The sequence below is a fragment of the Rhipicephalus microplus genome, chromosome X (genome assembly GCF_043290135.1).
Source record: "Rhipicephalus microplus isolate Deutch F79 chromosome X, USDA_Rmic, whole genome shotgun sequence".
Taxonomy (NCBI): Eukaryota; Metazoa; Arthropoda; class Arachnida; order Ixodida; family Ixodidae; genus Rhipicephalus; species Rhipicephalus microplus.
The window spans coordinates 234,002,289-234,016,835 of record NC_134710.1 but is presented as its reverse complement, the minus strand read 5'-3'; the positions used below and the strand labels follow the sequence as shown (position 1 = coordinate 234,016,835).

Below are 14,547 nucleotides of genomic sequence, written 5' to 3'. Positions count from 1 at the left end.
CACTGGCTTATATCGACTTCTTTACTGACTGAACAGTGAATACCAAGTCGTAGTAAGTCAAGTCTAGCAGGCTACCGCGCTGTTTTGGTTTTGCCAGTTTTTACGGTCTGTGCGCTGCGACTCCAGCACATTCGAGCAATGATTGGAGTACTTTGTCCTCGGTTTTGAGTATTTCCTTGCTAGCCATCGGAGCTAATTCGTGCCTGTGTATGCGGTACATCGAAGATATACGAGTGCAGTTCCTTTCGTCGTTACCGGTTATATGTACGAAGTTTGGGATGACAGTGGATATTATCGTCGCGAGAGTTTTCGTAAACTTCATGCTTTACGTTTCTCTGTTTCAGGTAATTAAGAGAACCATGGCCCCGAACATGAGAACTGATGTTATTTTGCTGGAAGGAATGACATGTCCAGTTTGCGTTGAAATAATCAACAAGAAGCTGGTGAACCTGAGCGGTGTTGAAACTGTTCACGTGAGTTAATTCATTGCAGTGTACGTGTTTACAGTTCTCGGATCACGTCATATTTAGTTTAAAAAATAAACGAGAGTAATGTTGGGCAGTGCGAACCGTTTGAGCTTTGCGTTATTATTGTTATAAAGTTCTAATTTTTGCTTGAGTACGTGCTAGTTGTTTTAACGTGCTTTGATTGCGCATATAATCGAATTAAATATATGCATAGTTTATCACGTTAGCCGGTTTCTGTTCACATAAGTGGATAACTATAGCATTGAGTCATACAGGTGAATACAGCGGATGTCAAGCAGCTTGCCCGGGAGAGCACGCCGAGCTGGTGTAGTGGTTTCAGATTGCTATTTGTAATGCGAACCGGGCTGCCTTCCACTCGCTTGCCTGTCGCCTGCGTGGAAGCACACAAGCCGCCCTACGAGCTCGTGTAACTGCTATTTGCAGGTGGATCTGGACGAAAATGAAGCCGTCGTCAAGTATGATCCAAGCGAGGTAACCCTGCGTGAGATCACCCGAGCAGTTATAGAGAGTGGCTTCAATGCACGCACCAAGAATTCGTGTCCAAGCCTTGAAGACATCACACTTCTCATTGGTGGCATGATGTGCAACGACTGTGTTGGCAAAGTGACGGCAAATGTTGCACAAATCAAAGGAGTTTGCCGTGTTGATGTTTCCTTGGATAAGGGCAGAGCCAATGTTACATTTGAAACAACTCAAACCGACCCTCTTGCTATTCAGTCTACGGTAAACAACCTTGGCTTTGTTGTGACTCTCCCTGAAAGTATTCAGCCATCATCTGTCACTCTTTCTGTTGAAGGTGTTGCTTGCAACCTGTGTGTTACATCAGTTGAACGAGTGCTATTAGCAAAACCAGGAGTAAAAACGGTTTCCGTGTCAATTGAAGAGCAGAAAATGCTAGTTGAATTCTGCAGCTATGAAGTGAGAGCATACGACCTGTGTCGAGCTGTATGCAATGCAGGGTACTCGGCAACGATCATCAGTGAACAAGGACCTCCAGACCTTGTTTCATCATTGTTCAGCATCACAGGCATGACATGTATGTCGTGTGTGGCCTCCCTAGAAGGACTGTTGTCTCGAACTGAAGGAGTTGAAGGTGTCAAGGTGTCTCTCCAAGAAGGTACGGCTGCCGTCGTCTATGTCTCATCGTTATTGACAAGCCAAAAAATTGTGGAAATTATCAGCGACTCTGGTTATGGCTGTCAGATCAAGGAGCAGACTCGAAAAGGCTCCATAGCATCAGAGGAAACACCACTTCTTGAAGTACAGTTTAGCAAAACTGCATCATGTTTGTCTGTTTCCTCCTTAGACAATGGTAAGTGCCTATCTTGAAATCAGGACTCATTTTTATGCTGTGTTTCTTTTCGCAAAGGATTTGTTATTAACAGGGTGTTACTAATAGCTTTAGTTTCAGGCTAATTGCCTTAAAAGGGCCCTGCAATACTTTCCACAGTTTCATAAAAATTGCTACATCAAAAGAGTTTATTGTTTCACAAGTCGACTTCCACAAAAATGTTTAGAATCTGTCATGTATGAGAGTGGAGTTATAGGGATTCGTGGCACACTTTAAGCTTTTTCTCTTTCCTTTTGTACCAGTGAGCACGCTGAAAGCTACGTGAGGAGGGACTGACAAGGCAAGAAGCTTCGTCCGTCTGTCATTGTGTGTCACAACCTTGAACAGCGCCTTTTCTTTTTTTCGAACACGCAGCTTACTTTCAGTGTGATTGTGAGTGAACACATGGGCATGTCGCGGCGTTCCTCAGTAGCATTACTAGCTATGCAAGCTTAAATCAGGCAGTTGCAATGAAATTTAAGTTTATGGCACAGTCATGTGTGTTGGTGACATCATTTGTCAAAAGAAGAGCAACCAATTTCTAATTGAGTTTGAGAATGAAGTGTAAGCTTCAGTCCGTGTGCTGTACTATAATGTTTGGCTCACATGCTCTCAGGAGCTTTAATCACCAATTGGCGGTGTTTTGCTATCATGCTTGAAAGTGTTGCATGGCCCCTTTAACAGATTTTGATGCAAAGCAAGACAGGATGAACTGAAGGGTACATAATAACTATGCTTTGCTTTGATCTTACTACTGTAGATTGTACTTCTATAAGCTTTCTGTTCTGGTCATGGTCATAACAAGGGGGGACTTAAGGTGGTTCTGACACCTCTAAAATTTAATCGTCCTTTAACTTTTCGATCAAGTGATACCAGATTATTTACTTGCTTTTACATGTACCACCAGTAGCTAAAGTTAGCCATTAACACTCCCCCCCCTCCCTGAAAAAAAAAAAAACTCCTGGGTACACCCATTGTTCTGGTTCTATATTAGCAATGATTACACTCTGTTACATCGTTATAGTTTGTATAGTTATCATTATGGAAGTGGTATGACATAGGAAACATGTCGTACTATTTTACAATATATACCATTATTTAAATTTTGATTGACCTATCTAAGCGTGTCGGAAACACACAGAAATCCAACTAAGCTCTCTGTCACACAGTGAAGAAATTTCCCGACTTGTCCTTCTACTTCACCCTTACACATAATGCTGCTTTTTAACAATTGCTTGCGACTTTTTCATATGAGACCCTGTCAGGCAAAGAAACATCACATTGAACAAACTTTGAAAGAGGCAGTGCCCTTCATATCCATGCACCTGGGACAACAATGGACAACTCATGCATTGTCCGTTTTATTGCACAGCTCACTGTACTTGCTGTCTCGGTTCTGAAGAAGAATATATATATATATTATATATATGTGTATCTTTTGTACCATTTCTTTTTTTTTGTTAATGTGTTCTCTCATTTCTCACAGCCAGATGCTCATTGGCTGTGAGAATGCTGAAAATGAAGTTAATATTGGCGTGCACATGTACCTCACTACCAGCTGTTGCTTCACACAACACAGTAGAGGGTGGAGTAAGATGGCGTCACGTTCTGTGTCTATAATATTCATTTATATATGTGTCATTTCCACACTATTTCACACGTTTTCTTGACTGTTTTTCTTAAAATTTTCTATTCCTATTCTTTATTTTAATTTTTATAGGTTCAAGGAAATTTTCATCAGTGGAGAACAAATTGCAATTAGCTCCAACATCAAAAATCTCATCAGATTCTGCGTGTAACAAAGATGTGCCTTTGCAAAAATGCCATCTTTATGTTAGAGGCATGACGTGTGCTTCCTGTGTGTCAGCTGTTGAGAAGAACCTTCTAAAGCTAAATGGTATGTTTAGCATGCAACTTGGGCTGCATTTGGTGTTCTTTGATATAATACAAAATTTGGGGCAGGGTTTTCAAAAAAGGAAATGTCTGATGAACCCCTTTCATTGTACTTTTTTTTGTAAATGTGAACTTTACACCGGTTACTTCTTATACTGTGCTGTGTACATTTAACAGAGCTGTTATGCCTGCTGTTCTATGGGTTTGCGTTGTCAACTAGAAGTTATCATGTTGGCGTGGCCATATTGAACCAAATCAAGCATAGTGTGTGCCTAGTTAAGCTAAGTTATTCGTAGTCAAGCATAAATAAGATACTTCAGTCAGGTTGGACTTTGGCCTAATTAAGTTGAGTTAACGTTCTGGAGGGCCCATTCATACTGAGCTCTGCAAGATGAGCTAGTTAAGTCTAATTAAGACTGAGTCCAAGTGGTTCTAATGAGCTAATTAAGCCTAGGATGACTTGGGATGCTAGCCTCAAACATGTAAAGCCTCAAACATGTAAATTATGATGAGTAAGTTAATTATATTAGTTGGGCTAAATTATAAGTAAGGCTAGATTGACTTGAAATGCAAGCTAATTGATACCAAGCCTTGAATATGCCAATTAGGTTAATTAACCAAATATTCTATTTAAGCTAACTGCAACAATTAAGGTGATTACACTACTTGGTGCAGTGATTGTAGAGTGAATCCCTTTTGAGCCTGATTGATACCTGGCCAGTACTCGTGATTTACTATGGAATCACGTGAACAGATCGTGCATTGGTGTGTGAATGCATGTGTGCCTAGTCAAGCTAGGTCCAGGCTAGTTCTCACCAGCTGTGCTGCGCCTCAGCCTTGCACGACTTGGTGCAAGCGGTGAAAAAATTTTTTTTCAATACTTGCCAGGCCTAAGAGCATAGCAGAAGCAAGTGGTAGCATGAAAACTTCTGGTGATAATATTTAGAAATTAATAACGAACACAAAGTAAAACAAGTGAATATTGCTGGGAATAAATGAGTCATGAAACCACTTTGTGCTTGAAAAGGAATGGTCCACTTCTATGGATGATCAATTGAAGGTGGCACACAAAGTGTATTGGAAAGCAGTTTGTATTTAACTAGTTGTGAAATATCTTGTTAACATAAAAGACAATTTTCAGCATAAAGAGCAAAGTTGAGTTATTTTTTTACAATGGACTCTTTATGTGCAAAAGTATTGATTGAGGATGAAAGAGCAGCTTCAACTTTAGACAGACTCAATGATGCTGTTTAGGAAATAAAAATCCGTGTCCAGAATTCAGCTGGGATACCTAGTTTCTTATGAATGTGGTTTTTGAAGAAAAGTAGATAGATAAATTATTAGGTAATTGTGTGAGATTGCTTATTTTAACATAAAATCATTAACTGTGTATCTGTACATATCATCATGAAAAGGTTGACTTGATGCCCTCATCATGTTACGTTTTCTAGTATTGAGACTTGTATGGTACCTATGATATCATATGCTAATGTTGTGGTGGCTTGAGAAAATTTTCAGTCTGGGGGAGGAGAATTTACTTGGTAAGTTACACTTTTATTAGCAAGTAGTCCCATTTGAAAATCAGTTTCTCAGGGAAATACCTTATCTAGATTAAGAACTAAGCTATAAGTTTATATTTACTTTTGCTTTTCTTCGAAGTTTTCTAACTGGTGTGTTCTGTTACATGTAGTCTTTTCACAAATAAGACATGAGCACCTGTGCAAGTTTTGCAGGTGAGGCAGCATTTTGGGCTTTATTCCAAGCCACTGAACCTCCATTCGATATGTCATGTTCCAGTCAAAAGTCCCTACGACCAACTCCTATTCAGTAAAATTATGTGTGTACTAAAGAATTGAGTGTAGCCCAGCTAAATTCCTATCCGTCATGTGTATTGTGCAAAGACAGATACAGTGAACATTTATGGACAATGTGTCAATTCAACTGTCTTCAAAAACTTATTTGTTACATTACAACAAACACCACAGACTCAAACTTCCTGATTCTGTAGTCGTCAGTGAGATGTGGTCAGTAATAGTCCTAGTTACAAGGCTAGTAATGTGCTTGTCAAGTGTGCCAAGCCATTTCGCAGAGCTCCCAGCTTCAATAGCCCAGCTTATGTATAGTCAATTACAGCCTAAGAATAAATGTGAGCTCCGCCCACAGCGGTCATCGTCCAACTCAGGCAGAATTGGCATAAATGTTTTGCTGAATTGCAATCAGTTACTTACGGGACGTCAAGCAGGTTTCTTGGATTTCAGGCATATCACTTGCCCGTGCAGGCTCGGGTTGATTTTGCTAGCTATCGGTCGAAAAAATATACTTCTTGGCAAATTTCATCAAGAATTTCAACTTTACTTTTCTGGAAAATATAGTGGTTTAATAGGGAACGAGAAACCTTCAATTTATGATAGGCCTAGTATTTGCATTACCAGCAAAAGTGGGCTTATGGTTAGAACAAAAATCATCAAATTGCTTTGTGGCACAAATGAATGACAGGTGTGCTGCAGTATTGCGTGTATCTATTCTTAGGTTGCAACCAACTATAGATTACTGCAGCACAGTAGTGGGTGTGACAGCTGCTGAACATGTCTTGGTTGATGACAGCATGATGTATACTCAACAGAGTGCACTTTGCGTAGAAGAGAATTCTGACATCATGATGTACTCTGAACTGATGATCAGTACCACCAAAGGCAAAAATACATCACGGTCATTGATGGCAGAAGTTGTGAGGAGCAAGCTAAACAAAGAATTTTGATGACAAGGGATGCAATAGCAGAATTCCATACTTAACAGCTTTACCTGTGTTGCTCCCAGACTTCAAAGCCCAGCACACCGTCAATGATGATTTCAAAGTATTGACTTAGTCGCACATTTTTTAATGAAATGTGCAGGAGGAAAGATTTTGGTCTTCACTATTTTTTTGTATTTGTGGAAAATAATTATTTTTTATTTTAGCCTTAGTGTTACAGTTAGTAGTATGTATGCTAACTTTACAACAAAGTTACATTTATGAAACATTGGAGGCCCCCTGTGCATTGTTGTCCAGCTGTAGCCCAGTTGTTCTTTTAAGACATTATACTCCATTTGTTATTTTAATGTTATCACTAGCTTAAGTGGTGACATGAGATGTTGCAGGGTGGCATTTGGTTGACTTTCGAAAGGGATGGTTTACTTTTCTCTAGAATGCGAGTGCAGTAAATTTTTTGGCTTGATTTCGATACTTTTGCTAGAAAATCATACTAGTTATGAGCGCTAACTCAGATAACTAGGATGTTGTCAAAATCTGTTGGTTTTTCATACCTACTCTGTTCACTTTGCAATAGCATTTTCAGTTTATGCATAGTTTATGAGTGCAAAAAGAAGCCCAGTTTAAATGACTGAAAAAAAATTGCTCATTTTTATCTTGCTTTTTATTCGTCATTCAGACCGAAATTTCTTGTTTCTTCATTAGGAGGCAATGTCTACCTAATTCTGAACATCACTGCTTTTTTTTTGCCCATATTCTATTTTTCTTTTCCTCTACTTCCATATCTCAGGTGTAGCCCAGGCACTTGTCAGTCTTCTGTCAGAAAGAGCAGAAGTGAAGTATGATCCTGAGAAAGTTACACCTATGCAGCTTTCACAAGTGACGACTGATCTTGGTTATGATTCGTCAATCATAGAAACAGCTGAACTACAGCCAGGAGAAATTGATCTTTCGGTAAGTGTGGAGATAGCATCTTGGTGCTCATGTTTGCCTATGCAATTGTGCACATGCATGTTTTAATGTGTGTTCCATGGTCAGGTTTGTGCAATATAATGACTGAACCTGCTGAACCTGCTTAAAACGATTAATGCAGACAGAGTAAAACTTGTGTGGAACTTGTTGTTGGGCTAGTTGGCGCATGTTTCAAGGAAATAAGACAATGCAAGCCACCATAGAGCAGTATGCAAAAGGAAAGAGCGTCAACTCACAACTAACTTTATTCTTGCAAAACCACAGCAATACATCCACTATGCCACACCTACGCAATAATGCACAATACGTCACATCGCACAATCGGACACTCAAAGCACATGCTAGTTCAGAAACTTGTCAAAAAAATCAAATTCAGCTGAACGCAGTACAACTGCAGTATCACAAATACAGATATTTTCTTTTCTGACAAGGTATACTTCTAGCATCTCTACCTCGATATCCTCCTTTCTTCTGCCTAGAATGGTGATGTTAGCTAATCTCAACTCACATCATTGTCTAATTTTGTTGTAAAATGCGGACTGAAAATAAGTGCTAACAACAGATTACTTTCAAATATGAAAATGTGCCTATAAGGAAGAGCGGTTAATAAAAAAAGATGGTGATTGTGTGATATTGAAAGGATACAAAGATTTGTTAGCAGCAGCCAAGGTCAAATTAATGGCGTATTGTGTTGGCTGCTCTGGCCCTCTGGCTCAGAGTTGCCAGATGTAGAGGCAGCTCGAAATCGGAGCAGGAAAAGCAGCGTACCAACCGAATACATTGGCGATCTCAGAGCGCTTAGAGCAGCGCGCCTGTAGCGCCACCGTGCAACCACTGCGAGAAGCTGCCTAGTAAACACACGGCCGCCAGGATCGAGTGGATCGGGCGCCCGATTCAGGCGGCCATGGTAAACATTGCTGCGCCGCGTCAACAAATGGTGCCGATCAGTTAAATGGACATCGCTGACATGTCTGGCCTTTGTTATATTCTTTCTCTCTCTTTCTCTGACATGTCTGGATGTAGCAAAAGCCTTCTGAGCTCAGCACATCTGACGATCGTCCTCGTCTGAGCCTCTTGAAGTCAAATCACGAGTTTGACTGTGAGCTGCTGTAACGACAGCATTGACGTATCTTCCGCCTTTGCTCGCCGCCTCGTTATTGACATGGTGCATTTATCGCTTTGTAGATGTGATTTCGGCTCACGCGCGCAAAAACGCCATTAACAACGCACGTATGTACACGAAGCATTACGCGCCCGGCGATAACCCCTTCCTAAATGCACGCTCGCGCTCCTCACCTGGTTCACCTGCCGGCAGCCACATGATTGGCTGGCTTATGTCACATGATCTGTCCTCCCGGTCAGATCGCGCCATGCTCTCACTTCAAAGTCAGAGCGGTTGGGAGTGCTCTGAGTCAGAGGCTGACGCTCTAAAAGAAACAACCAAAGGTAATCTGAGCGCTCGAATTCTACCAACCGAAGGCGCAACCACTTTTCAGAGCACTCCAGAGCGCTCGAAAATGCCCAACCAAATACGCCATAAGGAGCAGTTGTCTCATCTTTGGTATTGGTGGTTCTTACTCAGAGGAAGTGTGATATAGCACATTCCTACGTCTTGTTTCATTTCAATTTCTTTTACACTAGTGTTTTTTTTCTACTAATGTGCAGTGGAAGCTGAGGTTGCTGTTAAAGGGACATTAAAGACAAATATATTAAATTGGTGTGCATTGTTGAAATACCACAGCGCTGCTTTCTGTTAAAAGTGCTTAATTCATGAGTCAATCACATTCAGAGTGTCTGCATACTTCAGGCTTGCTGCATAGTTGGGGAAATGGCATCACATATACCACCCTCTACTGCCCAACAGGAGGCATTATGTTTTCTTGCCTAGAGCACAAAACCTGGGCCAGAGAGTAAACGAATGACATAACGTAGACATAGCGTTTCTTCTTACCTACAGTTGGGGTGAATTTTTACGATCAAGTAAAGTTCATGAATCACTATGCATTCATGAAACTAGACAAATTGGTGTGCATGGACAGTGGAAATTGCCGACCACTCATTTTGTCCACATTGTTAGATAGGTGGTGCCTTACTCATAGTGGCCATCACATGTTTCTGGCTACTGTTGTTGAATATGGCACTTGCTGTGGCTGATAATCAGAGTAAATCGTTGCTGGTATCAGAGATTGTGCACCAATTAAACTGACGTAAAGAAAAAAAATTTGTCGAAAGATGTAATAGAAATGCATAGTTAGCATTTCATGCAATCTTACAATATACTGCAATAGTCTCTTTACTCTAAGTTCTTGGGAAAAAGTGATGAAATTATATTGAGGGCATGCATTATTGGGTTAGCATTAGAAAGCTGTAATCATTTTGCATGTCCTACACTTTTTACTATCTTTATTACTAAATTGCTGTTATTAATAATTTCAACATTTTAGGTGTTCTAAAGTATTAGTAATATGTCGGTGTAGCCTAAATTGTTTTTTACTTTGTATCCCTTTAACTCCATCAGAACCTGTTACAATAAACACATCATGCCTTATCAGGCCAAATGCGACTCGTTTAAATATATATATTTTTTCATGGGCTATTGAAACTTGGAATGCATTACCAAATAAAATTATTTGGTCTGTGGATGAATTTAGTGGAAAACTGGAATTCTTTCTCGATTGTACATAGGCATGCTTCATGAGGTAAATGTTTGCAGAAGCTTGTCCAAATGTATGGTTTTTTTCATGTGTAATGCCACTTATTAATTTTTGTGTGTGTGATGTTTTTGATCTATTACTGCAGCATTATCTATTGAGGTATTTTGTGTTCTGGTTTCATTTTTTGTTTTGCTATTTTCATGCTCATGTATACTTTTCTAATCACTTCCTGCATTTGCCTATACAAAGGCCTACAGTATTGTTAAATAAATAAATAAACTGCAGTAAAGTTTATTTTTGTTTTATCTTTTAGTACACACAAAGTGCATAAGTACTTTACCTGCAATACTTGTGGTAGCATGTTAATTCAAACTGCTCATTACAATCACATTGAGTTACTCATGGGCATGTAAGGGCTCTTTGGGTTTGAGGTTTGGCAAACACAGATGTTTATAGGAAATCTCCCAGAATTTGCAGACTTTGCTATATGTTTGGTTTTTGACAAGTGCAGTATTGTTATTTAAAGTAGTTAACACTTTCGTGTAATTGAGCAGTCAGCATGCTCAGAAGGAAACACGGTTTCACATGGCTGTTGCACTGACTTTTTGGCTCATTTGAAATAGAAAACTTTAACCTAGCAACATCTTGAAGCTACCTTGACATTGTATTTTTGGTCAACTAATGTCTGCATGTGTGAAAATTCATGATGGTTGCCTGAATTGCTTGAGGGTTAAACCGAAAGATAGAAAGAAAGAATGCATGCTATTCTGTAGAGAACTGTCTACTTCATTTGCTCAACCTGTAGGGGTTGAGCGCACTTTTCATAGCCCAAAAGTATTCTCAATGCTTCTTCTGTTCCCTCGTCATTATCTTTATCAGCCTGACTACGCCCACTGCAGGGCAAAGGCCTATCCCATGTTACTCCAGTCAACCCTTTCTTGTGCTTGCTACTGCCACATTATACCTGAGAACTTCTTAATCTCATATGACCACCTAATTTTCTGCCCACCTGAACACCCATTTGTTTCCTGACTCACTCTGCTCTCTTCCTGTCTCTGAAAGTTACACCTATCATTTTCCTTTTCAACACTCGCTGTGTCGTCCTCAATTCAAGATGAACCCTCTTTGTAAGCCTCCAGGTTCTTGCTCCATGTTCCCTCATGAGCCCCATAAAACAGCCTCAAAAGAGGGATGATGTTCTTCACTTGTCTCTGGGTGGGCAAGAAAGCTTGGAGGTCTTCCCCGAAAATTCTGTGCCACTTTTCTGACTCATTCATTACTCAAGCTTACGCAGATTGCTTCATAGCTCATTCTTGTTAGGCAAAACTTCGTTAATTTTTTTTCTACCTTGACAAAGGAAGAGAAGTGTACCAAGTTTACCGGCAATTTCGTTTCACTCAATCTGAAGAGCTTTTTTTTTTCTGAATAAAACAGCACCATTACTTTATTTCAACAAGGCTCCTTTATTTTCCTTCTTGCTTAAGAAAGATAGCTTGAAGATTGCTTCACTGCATGGCAGTACAACGAAAACCAAGACACATGCGGCACAACATGAACAAGTCAGGCCATCTAGCGTAAATAAACACACCTAGAGTGAGTGTAGTCGCCACTGATTTCATGTGGAACCAATTTTTTTCAACGATGACTATAATTGTCATCGATCATTTTGGTACGAAATCTCATAATGACCATATTTTTCACAGGGAGAGAAAGGTTAAAGTCTGGTTTGGTGATAAAGTTAGCTTCATTAGGTTGTGTTGATAACATTGATTGCTATGGGTACCTGCTGAGGAGCTCTTATTTTAATTTTCACGAAAGGATAAAAATTTTTTCTTTAGATGGGTGCCCTTATCTGTACTTTTTTATCTGTCATGAAGCACTGGTAGATGAGCTTCAGCTGCGATATGTCTGTGGCTTGTTGAGTAGGATAATAGGAGACAGATTAAACAGAAGGGCACCTAACTGACAGTTCTCTGAAAGGTATTGTGAGATTGAAGAAAAGATGGAGCAAGTTTGTACAGTAGTAGACAAACATTATCTATAAAGTTTTTCTCGCGTTGTATGATTTCAAAAAAGTTATTCTAAAGTCTGCATTCATGGCGTTCATTGCACATGATGGATGAGGCCATGTACCCTCAGTCATTGTTTCAATGAGAATTTGATTATTTTGTTCATTGAGGGTACTCTTTGAAGAGTCTGATGTTAGACATTGAGGCAGGCCCAGTGACAGAACACATGCTTGATGACTTCTTTGAAGTCGCAGTTGCAGATAAGTGGTATGCAATCATTCTGAGGAGGAGTAGGTACGAGTTTATGAAGGCTGTATCAGTTGTAGGTGCCATAGCAGGTTAATGTTGCACTAATAGGTGGCTTATTGTTATTACCGTTAGAATGATAGATAAGTATAAATAAGTAATCGGGCCAGTCTAGAACAGCCAGCATAACATCTTGAACAATTTGATGAATATCTCCATCTCTACAAGCTGTTGATGATAGAATAACCATGAACCGCACATTGTCATGAGCACATTTAGCAACTTCATTAGTAAACTGGTTGCTGAAAATGCTACAATGAAGAGACAGCTGCTGGAAAACTTTTTTTTCAACTGCACAGTGGGGGACTTCTACAATGCTTGACAGCTGATTTTGAACAGCAAAACATTGTTTGTTTGCACGGTGATTCCTGCTCTACCTACCAAACACTGGCTGGAAGGCTGTCATATGTGATGCCGTCATATACAGTGCTTGCAATCGGATTGTGTCCAGATGGGCTGGTGGTGGCAGCCACAGAGCTTGTATGAAGAGTGCAACTGTTGAAATAAATACCAATGTCATCCATATATGTTTGATGCAGAAGTGCTGGTGCATTAACCTTTTGCATGCACCACAATGGGTTATGTAATTTTGCAGTGGGTGCAAAGCTCTTTCAAAGAGAAAATTTAGCGAGGCACAATAGTTCTTAGAAAAAGAAGCCAATGAACAAAATGCGTGCAGGCATCCAGAATAAATGTTTAATATGCATGTTAGTAGCTTCGTTAGTAACTTCCAATCTTGAATATGTAGTTAGGGAGGAGGTATTCGAAGCAAGGCTTGTGCTCAAGTGTTTGTTTTGAAAGGGCTATTTAATTGGCATTAGTCCTTGTTTCAACGTTTATGGCTGGGTTTAATGTCTCTCGGGTTCCAGCGCATGGCAACATTGTTGTTACAGGAAATTCTGGGTCTGAGGTGACTTGTTTAGTTCAGTACAAGCGAGATGCCATTTTGCACAGCGAGATGCCATGGTCCCTCTATGAGCAGCTCCTGCAGACTATCAAGCATGATGTATATAGAGAACAAGGGTAGAACTCTTGAATTGGAGACCAACACCATAGTTTCAGAGCAATGGTCTTGTGTAAAATTATTATGCATGCCTTAGACACAAGTGTATTTACACAGTTTATTTTCATTTACCCTGAAGGTGATGAAAATGGTGATTGCCTAGCTGTCACTTTCTTCATCACGCTTCATGTTCAGTGCAGCACAAGCTGATGCAGTTGTTTCATATCAGTGAATAAGGGCATGAGATTTAGCTGTGTTAAAAACTAATTTTGCCAAATGATTTGTCTTTGTTGAGCAATGAACAAAACTTTGTTGACAAATGAGACTTCATTGTGGAGCTCAGTTTATTGCTGGCACAGGTTCTTGATTTTGTTGATAGACTTGTGATCTTTTTGTAGAATGGAATCTACATAAAGCTACAGTTTTTTAAATGGCTGATTGTCTTTAAAATTATCTATTAGCCGATTGCACAAACTCTCTATAAAGAGTGTCTTTTGAAGCATAATTAAGCATATTAACCGAATTTCTCACTTTTATCTACCCTTGTACTGAACCTGACCTAATAAAGATTATAATAAATCAGAGGATAAAGTATTTCCAAATATATACTATTGCTTTGAATTTTTTCGGAAATTGCTTTCGGGAAATCAATGCTCAAAAAGATCTCCTTTCCCTGACTACCCCTGATGTAGACTAGGGCATTGATTCTGTGTTTTTTGGGCTTTTTTGTATTGAGTCCACAAGAGACTTAGACTGGAACATTTGTGTCAAATTCGACTACTCATTGGGTATTAAAACATTCAAGACATTCGGTTGCTCAATAGTGAATGATCTCGTACTCCTGAGTGCTTAGCACTCATGCACATTCAGCTTTGGGAGTTGATAACGTAGTGCAGCACACTTGTATTTCCTTGTTGTTGTGACTTTTCACATAGAGGAGCACTGTAATCAAACATTTACTTGTTGACTGCCAGTTCATATTATTATCAGTGTTACCCAAAGTTTAGTCTATGAACTGAGGCATGTTGTTGAGCCTTGTTCACAATTTGTGAAAATATAAGTTGACTAAAGTATCTTCTTTTTCTTAATTTTGTTTAATTCATATCCTTAAACCTCTATCTAAGGCACTTGTTTTTTTTTTTC

The 14,547-nt window shown here is 39.6% G+C and overlaps 1 protein-coding gene across 7 annotated transcripts in view; it reads left to right on the top strand.

The window, feature by feature from the left end:
* The first annotated feature begins 84 nt into the window (after positions 1-84).
* LOC119187845 (copper-transporting ATPase 2) overlaps positions 85-14,547 on the top strand; it is a 166,858-nt gene continuing 152,395 nt past the window's right edge. For 6 of the 7 annotated variants that reach the window (XM_075878798.1, XM_075878797.1, XM_075878800.1 and 3 more), the window contains exons 1-5: positions 85-264; positions 345-473; positions 912-1,800; positions 3,539-3,715; positions 7,251-7,414. In XM_075878798.1, coding sequence (XP_075734913.1) covers positions 360-473; positions 912-1,800; positions 3,539-3,715; positions 7,251-7,414 — 1,344 coding nt within the window. In that variant the 5' untranslated portion in view covers positions 85-264; positions 345-359. Of the gene's footprint in view, positions 265-344; positions 474-911; positions 1,801-3,538; positions 3,716-7,250; positions 7,415-14,547 lie in introns of those variants that run through there. The other variant, XM_075878802.1, reaches the window with a different exon arrangement.